Consider the following 13807-nt stretch of genomic DNA (forward strand, 5'->3'; position numbering starts at 1 on the left):
ATACGCTGCACTTCAGAAAAGTTCTGTATGTGAATTCACTGTCCATACAATTCTATGGGCATGGTCACATCTCTGCATTCTAACAAATTTGAATGAACACCCCCCCCCCCCCCCCCCCCCACACACACACACACTGCACCCACAATAACCTCTTCCATAGCAGCACCCACAGTGACCTCCTCATCTAGCCACCGCTCAGCAACAGTATGACCTCTATTCCCAGCAGACCCCACATTGCACTCTACCCCCAGCTGCACTCACACTGATCTTCCTCCCCCACCACATCCCAGCAACACCCAAAGAAACCTCCCCTCCCCGCAGAACCCACAGTAACTTCTCCCACCTACCAGCAGTGCCAACTGTATTTTTTCCCCCTACACCCCCAGAAGCACCCACAGTAACTAATCTGGAGCAGCTCCCCTAGTTACCTTCCAGCAGCATCCACAGAGACCTCACCTTCCCTGCCACCTCTCAAGAGCACCCACTGTGCTCTCATCCCTCCCCCCCCAGCCACCATGGTCCCATCCACATACATGTAATTAAGGCACCTGGAAATTTGGGCACAGGGTAAAGCCGAAAAACAGCTTACCCTGCTGCTGCAAAAGTCCAGATGGTGTTAATTACTATTCCCCCCTTCAGCCTGCCAGTGACTCAGGAGTAAGACGCATTCAACTTCCAGTTGTTTGTGGCGGCTAAATTATGCTGCTTTTATCGTAATTTGGGCTCCCGTCTTTTGACCACACCCAAATTACTAAGCGCCGCTACAGCCATAATTCACATAATAGTCTATGGTGGCGCTGGCTGCGCCCAAATTTCCAGCCCCATTTTTGCCTGACTCTCTCCCATCCTGCCATCTGCATCTACAATGACTTCTCTCTGTAGTCACCTCCCAGCAACACACACTGTCACCCCTCCCCCTCATCACCTTCCAGCCACACCCACAGCAACCTCTCTACCCAGCCATCCCACAGCTGCACCTACTGTCACTTCTGCTCCCCTCATCTCCCAGGAGCACCCACAAGGACCTCTCCTCTGTAACGCCCCCCACAACTTCCCAGCAGCACCACAGTGATCTCTCTGTCCAGTCATGCCCCATCAGCACCAGTAACAACCTCTCACTCACCCAGCAGCACCCACATTGACCTCTCCCCACCCTCACACCACCTGTGAAAGGCTTTGCCCACCTTGCCATCAACTCCCCAGCTCCACCAATGGTCTCTACTTCCTGATTCCCCTTCATGACGTAATTATACTTCATGCAGGAAATCAGAGAGGCAGAAGCTGTTATGGAGGATGGACTGGTAAATCCATTGCTGGAGGAGGCGAGTCTCTTTCTCAAACCCTAACACTGCACATAGCTCTGCATATACTAGGGGACTACTGGAGGTGGATCACTAGACCACCAGGGAATACTGTAAGGGGGATGAGGGGCCACTAGACCACCAGGAAAGGCTATATCGGGATTGAAGAACAACTAGAGGGAAGGGGGCTTATTGTGAGGGACAGGGGGGTACTTCTAGACCACAAGGGAAAGTTATACGGGGATGAGGGAGGCTACTAGATAACCAAGACATGTTGTGAATGAGAGAGGAAGCCACTAGACCATCAGGAAATACTGTGAGGGTGGTGGTGGAACTATTAGATCCCACAGCATAATGTAGGGGGGGGGGGGGGGACCACCATGGAATTATGTGAGGGAGGTGGGGGACCACTAGACCACTAGAGAATACAATATGGGGATGGGTGGGCACTAGACCACAAGGGCATACTGTAAGGACAGGGGCCACCAGAGAATATTTTATTTTAAGGAATGTTCACTAGATGGGGAGGGGGTCCGTTAAACTTACATAAACTACCAGAGAAAACATTCTAAGGGGGGGCAACTATGAAACCCGGGAGTGCTACATGGGGTAACTGTGAACAATTAGACTACCAGGAAAGTGTATATTAGAGGGGGGACCACTAGACCACCTGGAAATACTATAAGGGGTGGGGGGAGAGCTGAATTGCTAGAGCACCAGGAAAAACTATAAGGGTAAGGGGCACTGCTCACTTAGGCTGGGCTGCAGACCAAAGGGCATTATCTTTTGGGATTTACATGGGTACTCTGTTTAATTATGTTTAGAGTATTTTGGGAGGGGGCGATTCTTCCTACTTATGTTTGATGGTTTAGGGTGAGGAACTCTGCCTATTATGGTACTACTATGGTAGGGGGAAACCCTGCCTATTTATGTAAAAACGCTGCCTTTATATGTTTGGGAAACATGCTGCCTAATGATGTTTTTTGTTGTTGGAAACACTGACGTATCTTTTGTTTTGGGGAAAAGAGCTTTTTTTTCATCAGATTGGGATTTGGGGTGTAAGGCAGGGGACACATTTGACTGTTTTTGTGTGCGTTTTGTGCACAGCATATTATGCGCTGCGTAATATGTTGGAGCTTTATAAATACAATAAATAATAATAAAATAATAATGTTAATCGATGGACTAGTTCACACTTGATATGTTTTTCACGCGCAGAAAAAAACTGTCATTGTGTATGATGACTCTGCACATTCTGTCAGTTTTCTCTATCAATTACATCAGCTGCTGTGAAAAAAACGCACGCGTTTTTCTGCAAAGAAACACACTTGGGACCATATGCAATTCACTTTTACACCTGACTTTTCTCCTAGGAGATAATTTTTCATCTTCAATTTAACATAACTTTCCAGCACTTTTCAACTAAAGAAAGTACCAAAAAGTAAATAAAAGGACTATCAAAATTATTTTGAGCATTTTCTTGCTTTCTGATGACTTAAAATGCATTTTATTGACAAATTTAAAAATATCACCTAGTTGAAAACTCAGGTGAAAAAATGTATTGCATATGGGCCCTGGTGTGCAGATTTTGTATGCAGAAAAACGCGTGCAGAAAACTGAAAGACAAGTGTGTTTCCTGCCTAAGGGCAGAGATGATGAGGTAAGCCAGCTAGAAAGTCCATAGGGAAATTTCATGAACATGATTGGGTGGACAGCACCCCCTCAAACTGCTAGGCAGTGTTGCCAACTCATCCCTTTAATTACTGACACATATGAATTATACAGGTTCCGGGGCTAGGTAGATGCAGGTAAGGCACCGATTATGTGTAAGTAGCCCCAGAACCTGTATAACTTAGATGTGTCAGTAATTAAAGGGATGAGTTGGCAACACTGCTGCTAGGTTTCAGGTAAGTTGTAGAAATAATACGCTCACACTTTTCGGCCAATTAGGATGCTTCAAATTGTAGATGTTGCTGTGATTGGAGAACTGTTCTCCATGGACATTCACACTGGCTCAACCATACTAGCTCAGAGAGGAGTAGGTTCGCCCAGTATGGGGCCCAGACATTTCTGACTGCAGTCCTGTGATACTTGACAGGCAGCTAATTAATTAATCAGTTGTCAAGTAATTAATAATTAGTGTCTGGATTTGATTTTCCCCAAAGTTCCAGTTGTCCCTAGGGGTATTCTGTGTCCTGTGGAGCAACAAATTGCATGAAAGTCAGAATCAGTGCTCACTCCTATGCAGGCGTAATTAGCATCACAAAACAGAAACCATGAATTCTCCTTTTCAGTACCCGCACTAATCCATAAGGTAGCCACACATGGGACAGTTTTCTAAATATTGTTTTGATTCGACCAATGGAATCCACCTTTCATTGAGAGTTTTGAATCCACCTTTTATTGAGCGTTTTGAAGCAACTGTTCAATTTAACACACACGTGTGTTCGAGATTGCAGCAATTTCGCAAAAAAAAAAGATTGTATATGTCGAAAAAGTTGGTTGGTTAGAAACCCCTCCTGCATGGCAACTTTTCACTCAATAATCAATTTTTGATTATTTTGCATTTTATAGAACTACATATTTCACTGTAATATTTATAACCATTTTCCATCTCTGTACATCAATATCTCACACTATAATTATTTGCTGTTTAGCATTACAATTATCACTGAGTACTAGGTTGCTACTTATTACCACACTTTATTTTGCTACAAACATTCAATGATTTCTGTTTATTATATAAATACAGTTACATAGTATGATAATTCTACCCCAAAAAATACCCCTCTCTCTCTCCATCCTTTTATGTTGTTTATACAAACAACAAAGATTAGTACATACTGAATAGTTATATAAAAGTTATTCTGGTTGAATACTATTTGACAATCCATCACACACCATACAATTCTAGTCTAAATGGATCTAAAATTTTCAAAGCATTTAATCTCCAAAAAATCAAGAAAACAAGAAATCTGATCAGATTTCTCAATTGAAAAAAAAAAACTTTTCAATTTTATGGTACAACTGATAGTTTAAATCGATTTGGGGTAAAATCGAACAGAAAAATTGTACCGTGTGTGGCCACCTATAGACTGGTAGTGACTACCTTATGGAAAAAATATATCTGCAGGTAAATCTAACAGAAAATTGTATGGTGTGGCATTAATTCATCAAAGGTACACACTATACAATTTTCTGTTAGATTTACCTGCTAGATAGATTTTTGCACCAAAATCCAACAGGAAATTGTATGGTGTGTACCTAGGCATAAGGATTCTTTATACTAGGTACACCATACAATTTTCCAGGGCTGTGGAGTCGGTACAAAAATCTTCCGACTCCTCGGTTTATGAAACCGCGAATCCAGCTCCGACTCTGGGTACCCAAAATGGCTCCGACTCCTCGACTAGTCTAATACTTAACTGGGCTGTGGATTTTGTACAAAAATCAGACGACTCCGACTTCCGACTCCTCAGTTTATGAAATCAACGACTCCGACTCCGGGTACCCAAAATTGCCCCGACTCCGACTCCTCGACTCTGACTCCAACTCCACAGCCCTGCAATTTTCTGACAGATTTACCTGCCAGATCGATTATTTCCAACATGTCCGATCTAAATTTCGATTGATTTTTCGATTTTCCGATCGTTTTTCTGATCAATTTCCATAGAAGTGAACGGAAAATTGATTGGAAAACGATCAGAAAAATTATCGGTAAATCGATAGAAATGCAGATCGAACATGTTGGAAATAATTGATCTGGCAGGTAAATGTGCCAGAAAATTGTATGGTGTGTACTTAGCATTATGCTGGCAATACATGAGATTTTTTGGCAGATAGATGGTTCAATAAGATAATTTCCGACTTGTCTGATCTGATTTTTCGATCGTTTTTCTGATCAATTTCTCATAGAAGTGAATCGAAATGGATCAAAAAAAAAAAAAAAAAATGTTTGTAGGTAATATCTTTTTTATTCTTTTTATTGTTTTATGTTGGTAATATTTTAAATCTACAGAGCTGAGCTGAATAAATTTTGTTTTATGCCACAATATTAGTTTCCTCCAGCAGACACCTGCTGCACTTCCGATCACCTAGCTAATGAGCAGGTTACATGGTTATTTGGGTTGAAAAAAGACATAGGTCCATCGAGTTCAACCAGAGTAAATGATGCTTGCTTAGAAAGGGACAGTGGGAAGCTGCAGTGTGTGGCTCCTTTAAGAGTTAAGAAACTTGAGATTTGTTTGCGCAACAGTCAGTGCAGCGGAGCCGCCAAAGTGTCTAGACTGTCACGTGCGTGGAGGCAGCCAATGGGGCGCCCCGTGCAGGGCCCATGTATGTGTGTGAGAGCGTGAGCACAAAGAGCAGCAGCCTGAGCGGCGAGCAGAGTGTGCAGAGACCGGAGAGGCAGCACCGGCGCCGGGGACAGCACTGTATTATCAGCACGGACGGGACGCAGAGCAGGTGACTGCGCAGGCGTGCACGGAGCACAGAGCACAGCTTGGAAGCGCCAGGTCGGCGGACTCCCGTATTGTGCTGGGGAGACAGCGAGCAGCACGGGGATTAGTGTGCACAGGCTCTGGCTGCTGCTGCGGTACAGCGGCTCTCTGGCTGGAGAGGCACATCGGGCGCAGCATCCCGGTCCCCAGGATGTCGGCTCTGCGCTGCACCGGACTGCGGGCTGCCCCGGCCATGTGACGGCTTGTGAAGGAGGACTCCGCTGCGAGATGTGACCCGAGTGCCCGGCTCGGCTCTCTGCTGCAGCTGCCCCGTCTGTGTTGGAGTCCCCAGGCAACCTTCCCGCAGGTAGAAGAGGACCAGTGACCCTCCGGCGCAGGAGCGCAGAGGTGGCCCCGCGGAGCGCCACGCCCCCCACCCAGCTGTGCCGCCCCCGCGCAGCCTCATGCCCGCACCCCCAGCTTGCCCCGGGCACTGAGGCTACGGTGGCCCGGGCGTATCCCCGGGGGCGCCGCATGTTCAAGTCCAGACGTAGCGGGCTGGTTCGGCGCCTGTGGCGGAGCCGGGCGGGTGGTGATGGCGGGGTGTCTTGCTGCGGTCTGTCCGAGCCGCCCGCCGGGTCCCCCGAACTCCGGGCTGCGGCATCTGGCGTGCTGAAGCGTCTGAAGGAGCAAGCTCTGTGCGCCCTGCTGGAGGCGGTGGAGTCTAAGGGGGCAGCGCCCGTAGGCTGCGTGCTGGTGACCCGGACTGGACCCCCTCCTCACCTGCTGATGTGTAGACTGTTCCGCTGGCCTGAGCTGCAGCATCCCGGGCAGCTGAAAGCCCTAAGCGGGTGTTCGGGGGCTGGAGGAGCCGAGAGCAACAGCGTGTGCTGCAACCCTTACCACTATAGCAGGTTATGTGGACCGGGTGAGTGATCCAGCCAAGACCTTCCACAGTCACATTGCTCTGCTATTATGTATAATAATGTGCTTCTGGTGTCTGTCTCGGAAATATCATTCTTTGCCGAATAGGAAGTTGTGTTCTAAGATCTTATTTCTGAGTTTGTTTCATGCAAAATATGTTACAGAGTAACTGAGCATACAGTTTTCGATGTTCATAATGTCACTGATCTGAGATCTCCTTGCTACAGCTGCATAGTCAGTGGCATATCAGCACCTTTGGGTATGGTTTCAGTGCATGTTCCCTGCAACTGGCTATTTATGCTGTTTTTAGTTTTTCTGTACTCAACTAAGTGCATGCCTTTTTTAGTTCTCTACCCAAGTGCAAAAAAGTCTATTTGGCAGTTACCGGTAAGCTTTTGATTAACAGAAAATTCCTGGAGAAAACCAGGTAATTGTTACTTTTGCTTCTTCTTTTGCTGTTCAAGTAAGCATTTTGTTTTCTTTTGCAGTCACACTTTTGGCTGATGGGTTGCTTTTACTTTAGGCCCCGTTCACACTTGCGTTTTGGCAAATAAACGGACCGGATCCTGACCTGATCAGAACCGTACGGTTCCGATCCGGTCCGTTTGTATCAGGCATGCATCAGGCTGCCATCCGGATCCGTGGGCAAAAAATAGTGAAATTTAAATTAAAAAATGTTGGGGTCAGCAGAAGGTGCATGTGTAGAATCAAGTTCCTCCGCTGTAGGCCTCACCTCCACCTCCGACATTCTGCCAAACAGCTCCAGCACGTCTGTCACTGCTGCTCCACTCCAGACATGCTTGGCCCATGTGTCCCCATCCGAAATGGCCGCTTGGATACGCATAGGAAGTGGGGTAGAATGTCAGGTTTTTGTAGGCAGTGTGTTCTGTGCCTTCCCTTCCCCATTGGTTTCTGTGTTCCTGATGGTGCTGTCAGGCTCAAGTCCGGGTGCGTTGGCCTGAGATCCGGACCCAAAAAATAGCGCATGTTGGAAAAGAGTCCGGATCCGATCCGGCTCCGTACTGTACGGAACGGACACGTGTGAACGTCCGCATAGACTTTACATTGCTATGCGGAACGTATGTTCCGTTTGTACAGTATGCGGTCCGGATCAGATCCGGAAAATCAGGATAGCGAACGCTAATGTGAACCGGGAGTGGCCCCAGCTAGGTCAGACACATTATGCCCGAAAGACTAGCATTGCGCCACAGCAGTAGAAAAGTCTCTGGATGCCCAGTTTAGCAGAAGATGTGAAATCCATGTAAATGACTAAATTTGTTATAGCTATACTTGACAATTTCTTGTAATTGTCCTGTAAGTAAAGTGGCTGACTCCCAATTACTGCTGAGGCTGGGTTCACACTGGCAAAACAACTTTCCATTTATCGGAACAGAGCAAATCCTATGTGAAAGCAATAGGATCTGTTTGCATCTGTTCATTTGTAGCGGATCTGTTTGGTGTCTCTTCAGATCGGCCAGAAAAGCGGATGCCTACAAAGTCAATGAAAGCCTATGAGAACAAACAGTGTCCATTGTAGGATGTACACAAATTCTTTGTGTACTTGCTGCCATCACTTTCCTCCCCTGCAATTGCTGCCTGGGTCCACTACACTGGAGAAGTGCTGGAATAGAGATCTGGGGGCGCTGGTCTACTTTAGAGGACCCAGCAGGAAACCTCTTATGGAAATTTAGCTAACAGCTCCCTCTCGAACTGCTAGGTTTTCAATAGGTTGTGGTAAACTACACCTACGCTATTCAGCCAATCACAACAGGGATATTTGAGGGAGCAGACTGGTATTGTACTTTTTATTTTCTGGTTGAACTCGATGGACGTATGTCTTTTTTTTTTTTTTTTTTTTCTTCAACCCAAATAACTATGCAACAACAATTTATGCTGAAGATGGTGCTTTGATTGGAGAGCTGTTTCCTACTGGGTCCCCTAAAGCGACTAGTGCTGACCTGAGCCCCATCAGAAGCATCAGGCCGGTTTCACACTGCAGATTGGCACCCGGGGGCCGCATTGCCGTAAACAGGCCTTCGGAGATTACTGCGTTAGTACACAGTAATCCCATTCTGGCAGCCGGCTAAGCAGGAAGTGATGCTGACTTCCTGTGGCCAATGCAATCACGTGCGCAGAAGCATATTAAAAAAAAAATACGCTTCTGCACGCGCGACGTGTAAAACCTTTGGCAGGTTTCCATACACAAGCACGCGTCGCCATAAACTTACATGACTTCCGGTCACAGCAGGACCGCGCGGCAATGTAGATCTGTCCTTGTGTCAGGGATGCGGTGAAAAGTCACTTTCATCATGCTGCACAGCGTATGTATGACTGGCCCCATAGACTTTCATTGGGCTGAGGTGGGGTGCGGTAAAATTGTAGCACCGCCCCAGTGTGAAAGGACCCTGAGGCCTCCATTTGATTGCAACAGACCAGTGATGATCCTCCCTGGTTTGAGGTAGAATACCCATTGATCTGTTGCAGCTTAACAGGGCGCCTCAATGCTTCTGCTAGGGAACAAATCTGTATACCAGTGCTTCTCCCATGCAGTGGACCAGAGTGGCAGAGGAAGCAAATATGACAAGTATACCAAGCTGGTGACAACGGAAACTGAATGAAAAAGCTGACTCTCAACTTAAAGGAAAACTGAAGTGAGAAGACTATGGAGGCTGTCATGTTTGTTTTATTTTAAACAATACCAGTTGCCTGGCAGCCCTGCTGGTCTGGCTGCAGAAGTGTCTGATTAAGGGCTCATTCACACTACAGAGCGCATACAAACACGATTTCGTGCATGTTGCCATTGTGCGGCCATCACACAGAATACACGTGATGCACTAGGAGCGCAGATGTCGGCAGACAACCCATCAGGAGAATGTGTGCGTTGTGCAATTAGATGTTCCCAGAAGCATTACATCGTAACGCATGGGAACGTACACCTGTGATGTGAATGGTAACATGAAAGTCTATGGACTTTCATGTTGCCATGTAGATCATACACTATGTGCGTTGCGTCAAAACTGACAGCGCAGCACATAGGGCTCTATTCACTAAGAGGCAAAAACACCGCAAAATTTTACCGCTAAATTTCCACCAGCGGTAAACTCCGCATTTTTTCCACATTCACTAATATTTCCCGCATGTTTTCCGCATGCAGGAAAAAAGATGCGGACACAGCTATTATTCATGCGGTAAAAAGGTCGCATGAAAAGTGTTTAAAAAAAAAAAATGAAAGTCCAGCAAGCACAGCTCTTAAGCCTCCAGACTTCATTAAAGTCAATGGGATGCGGAATATATCACCTACTACTTGTAGGTGATAAAAAAATCGGTAAATAACGACAAAATGATGCGCCTGAACATTTTTGAGAATTGATTTTTTTTTTTTTGTATTGCGGAAAATACCGACTTTTGCAGAAATTTTTTCGCATGAATCCCGCACTATTACCGCACTTTTTCCACATGCGGAAAAAACATGCGGAACATTTTGAGAATGTCAACTTGACGGTGTTTTGGACGCAAACTTCCCGCATGTACTTTACCGCATGCTTTGAGAATAGAGCCCAAAGTGTGAATGAGCCCTAACAACAGAAACAAGCATGCAGCTAATCTGTCAGATCTGACAATGTCAGAAACGCCTGCTCTGCTGCATGCTTGTTCAGGGTCTATGGTTGAAAGTATTAGAGGCAGAAGGTAAGCAGGGCTGCCAGGCAACTGGTATTGCTTAAAAGGATATACACATGGCAGCCTCCATATACCTCTCCCTTCAGTTGTCCTTTCAAGAGACTCTGAAGTCTCATAAAATTCCACTTTTTATGTAACAGTTGCCTTCAGCAGTATCGCCCAAGCTAAAACACAGCATCCCAGCATCAGATCTCTGGTTTTAACGCTCCCCCTCCACCCCCAAATCTCCATGGGAAAATGCGGGGAGCACTTCCTCATAGAGGCTGAGCTTTGGGCTATAGCACTGCCTCCATGTGTGTCAATCCCAGCTGATCGCCGCCTCTTCCCACCCCTCTGTCTTCCTTCACTGAGAGGGGCGGGGGAGAGGTGGAGATCCGTGGGAATTGGCGTGAATGGAGGCAGAGCTGCAGCTCAAGGCTCTGCCTCCCCAGGCAGCAAAATCCACGACCGGGAAAGTCATGGATTTTCCCCCCGGTATTTGGGGGATTTAAAACCAGCGATCTGCCGCGGAAAGGCAGCGTTTTTAGTTAGGGCGATACTGCTGAAGGTAACTGTTACATAAAAAGTGGCATTTTATGAGACTTCAGAGTCTGTTTAACAAACTGTTCCATTTTAAATGCAAAATTGTTTACTTTTAGTTTTTCATTTGATATAGTGGGAAACCTGCTGAACCCTTCTGCCTAGTGTAGTGTTGGAACACTCCCCCTCTGATCTTGTCCACAGACCTTTTGAATGTAACATGAAATTAAATTGGGCAGTTTTTCTGTTCTGTAATTAGCAGAAACTCCTCTGGGTTGTACCAGAACTTGGTTCAGGCTACTCGATACTAAACTATTAAGTAATAAGCCTTTTAACTCTCTTTTGTAAAGCGATATTTTTAATTCACTCCCTGACAGGAAGTTAACCCTTTGACTCGGAAAACAATAAATACAATGTATTTATTCTTAAAATTGCGAACACAATCGCCGCACAAAACTATTTTGTGAGCGTTCAGTTCTCTTCCTATACCTTCCGTTAGAGCAAAATCGCCTAAAACGCCCTTAGTGTAAGCAAGCCCTAAGAGAGCATCGCCAGGATTGTCAAAACCACTTGACTACTTACTCTACTTGCTGCAGAACAGTGTTGCAATATTCAGCTGCCTCTTTAGCATTAGACATTGGCAAATCAGGAATTGTGTATATGTGCCAACCTACAGTACTTAGGTGTGTGTGTGTGTGTTTTGTTTTTTTATTTGTTACAATGTAAGGGTCAAAGCATTCTTGAAGTCAATGGAAACATCCGGTAAATTTAAAAAAAAAAAAAAAAAAAACAGATTTACTTACCTGGGTTTTTCTCCAGCCTCCGGAAGCTTGTGTCTTTTGCCACAGCTCCACTCAGTCACGCAGGGTCCCCTCCGTAGCAGTCGGCAGCTACTACACCTGCGCTGCTCTCGTTTACGCTCCCGTCGCCAGGAGCATTCTGTGCCTGTGCAGAATGCTGTCAGGAGCGTAACCGTGAGAGGCACGGCCGCACAGGAGCCAGTTGGCAGATGCTACAGAGGAGCTCCCTGGGTGACCAGCTGTGGCGAGGGACACACAAGCTTCCAGGGGCTGGAGGAAGCCCCAGGTAAGTAAATCTGTTTGTTATTAATTTGCCTGATGTTTCCTTTAAACTTTAAATTCAAAAACCTGTTGGGCTTTAGTTCTCCAAACCTCCTGCTGTTTGTTGTCTTCAAGACAAGAACATTTTATATTGCGCTTTTCTCCTGGCGGAGTCAAAGCGCCAGAGCTGCAGCCACTTAAAGTGAGCCTCCGGACTAAAAATCTACTCAGCAGAACTGAAAAGGCTTGGTGTTTCACAGCATCAGAACTTTGTTTTTCTTACCAAAGCATCATTTTTAGCTGCATTTTTAGCTAAGCTCCACCCATCAAAGAAAACTTCCTGGGCTTTTTTCCCTGATGCTGTGCAAAGCATGATGGGATTTCCTATGTTGTTGTTCACGTTGCCTAGCAACTGGGAGGGGTGATCAGCACATAGAACAGTTGGAACTGTGTCTCCTGTTCCCTGTCACCTCCTTTCAACCAAAAAGATGGCTGCCCTCATGAAATCAAACATTTGCCTGTTCTTTTAAAACAGGGTGGGTAAGAGATTATATTATCTATATTAATTAACGTAACTTAATGACAGTATGTTTGTTTAGGCTGAAGTTCCTCTTTAAGGAGTGTGCCATATGCGACTAGGATCATTAGGGAACCTTGCCCAAAGACTCCGTACTGTTTTTTTTTTATGTGCTGGCTTGAGCACAGATTTGAACCCTTGTCAAAGGGGTCAAATCGTAAATCAGAGGCAACAGCCTTACCAGTATGCCATCCAGCTGATTTCAGCCCCTCCAAACCCCCCCCCCCCCCCCGCCTCCCTCCAGCGTTTTGCAGGAGTGATTTTTCCGCGATTTAATGCGGAAAAATCACTGGACACTGTCCCCCCCCCCCCCCCCCCCCCACAATCGTGTTTAGCGTTTCTATAGCACTGAAACTCGATCGCTGGGAAATCGCCTGAAAATGGTGCAGGCTACGCGTTTGATTTGCGTTAATCGCCGGCAATTAACGCAAATCGCCCAAGTGTGAACAGGCCCATAGGGTATCATTGCACTAGCGCTTTAAAAAGCGCTGGCGCTTGAGCGTTTTGCTGAAATCGCCAGCAAAATGCTCTAGTGTGAATGGGCCCTCATAACTTAAATCCTGGATTTTTATCCTTTTTTAATCCAGGGCTTTGGAGTCGGAGTCGGGGCAATTTTGGGCACCCGGAGTTGGAGTCGGAGTCGTTGACTTCATTAACTGAGGAGTCGGATGATTTTTGTACAAAATCCACAGCCCTGTTAAATATTAGACTAAGGAGTCGGAGTCGAGGAGTCGGAGCCATTTTGGGTACCCGGAGTTGGAGTCGTGGTTTCATAAACTGAGGAGTCGGAATTGGAGTCGAAAGATCTTTGTCCCGACTCCACAGCCCTGTTTTAAACTAAAATAAGAATATGGGAATCTAGGAAAGTCATTTTGAAGGCTAGGACGCTTTGGCAGCACATGCGGCGGCAATAGGAAAAGTGCTATGCCAGTGGATCCCTATTGGGGTGGTCCCATTAGGAGGATTTTGTGAACAATCCTGGAGCAATTGCATCGGTGGCTACAGTACCCAAATCACAATTTCTCCTGGAAATTGCGGTACTTCTGTGATTTAGCACATCGCAGGTCTTTGTGATTCTGCCTGTAGTGGGTCCCGGCCCTTAGTATGAGTTTTCCAACCAATGCAAATTTGTCATTTTTTTTTTGCAGTACAATGAACGTCAATAGGCTAGTTTCCGTAATCTGTACATTTGCTGCTTGCAAATGTGTGGTAACAAACTTTACAACCTGCTGCATTTTTTTTCTTTCTCTTTTTGCATTTACTAGCTAACTTACAAAAAGTTGAAAGCTTGTGTGTTTCACACAGGAA

At 45.9% G+C, this 13807-nt stretch overlaps 1 protein-coding gene across 1 annotated transcript in view; it reads left to right on the forward strand.

The window, feature by feature from the left end:
• The first annotated feature begins 5616 nt into the window (after window positions 1–5616).
• The window catches only part of SMAD6 (SMAD family member 6), an 85333-nt gene continuing 77142 nt past the window's right edge, over window positions 5617–13807 (forward strand). The window contains exon 1 of the mRNA XM_068275030.1: window positions 5617–6668. Coding sequence (XP_068131131.1) covers window positions 6275–6668 — 394 coding nt within the window. The 5' untranslated portion in view covers window positions 5617–6274. The remainder of the gene's footprint in view (window positions 6669–13807) is intronic.

Source organism: Hyperolius riggenbachi, chromosome 3 (genome assembly GCF_040937935.1).
Source record: "Hyperolius riggenbachi isolate aHypRig1 chromosome 3, aHypRig1.pri, whole genome shotgun sequence".
Classification (NCBI taxonomy): Eukaryota; Metazoa; Chordata; class Amphibia; order Anura; family Hyperoliidae; genus Hyperolius; species Hyperolius riggenbachi.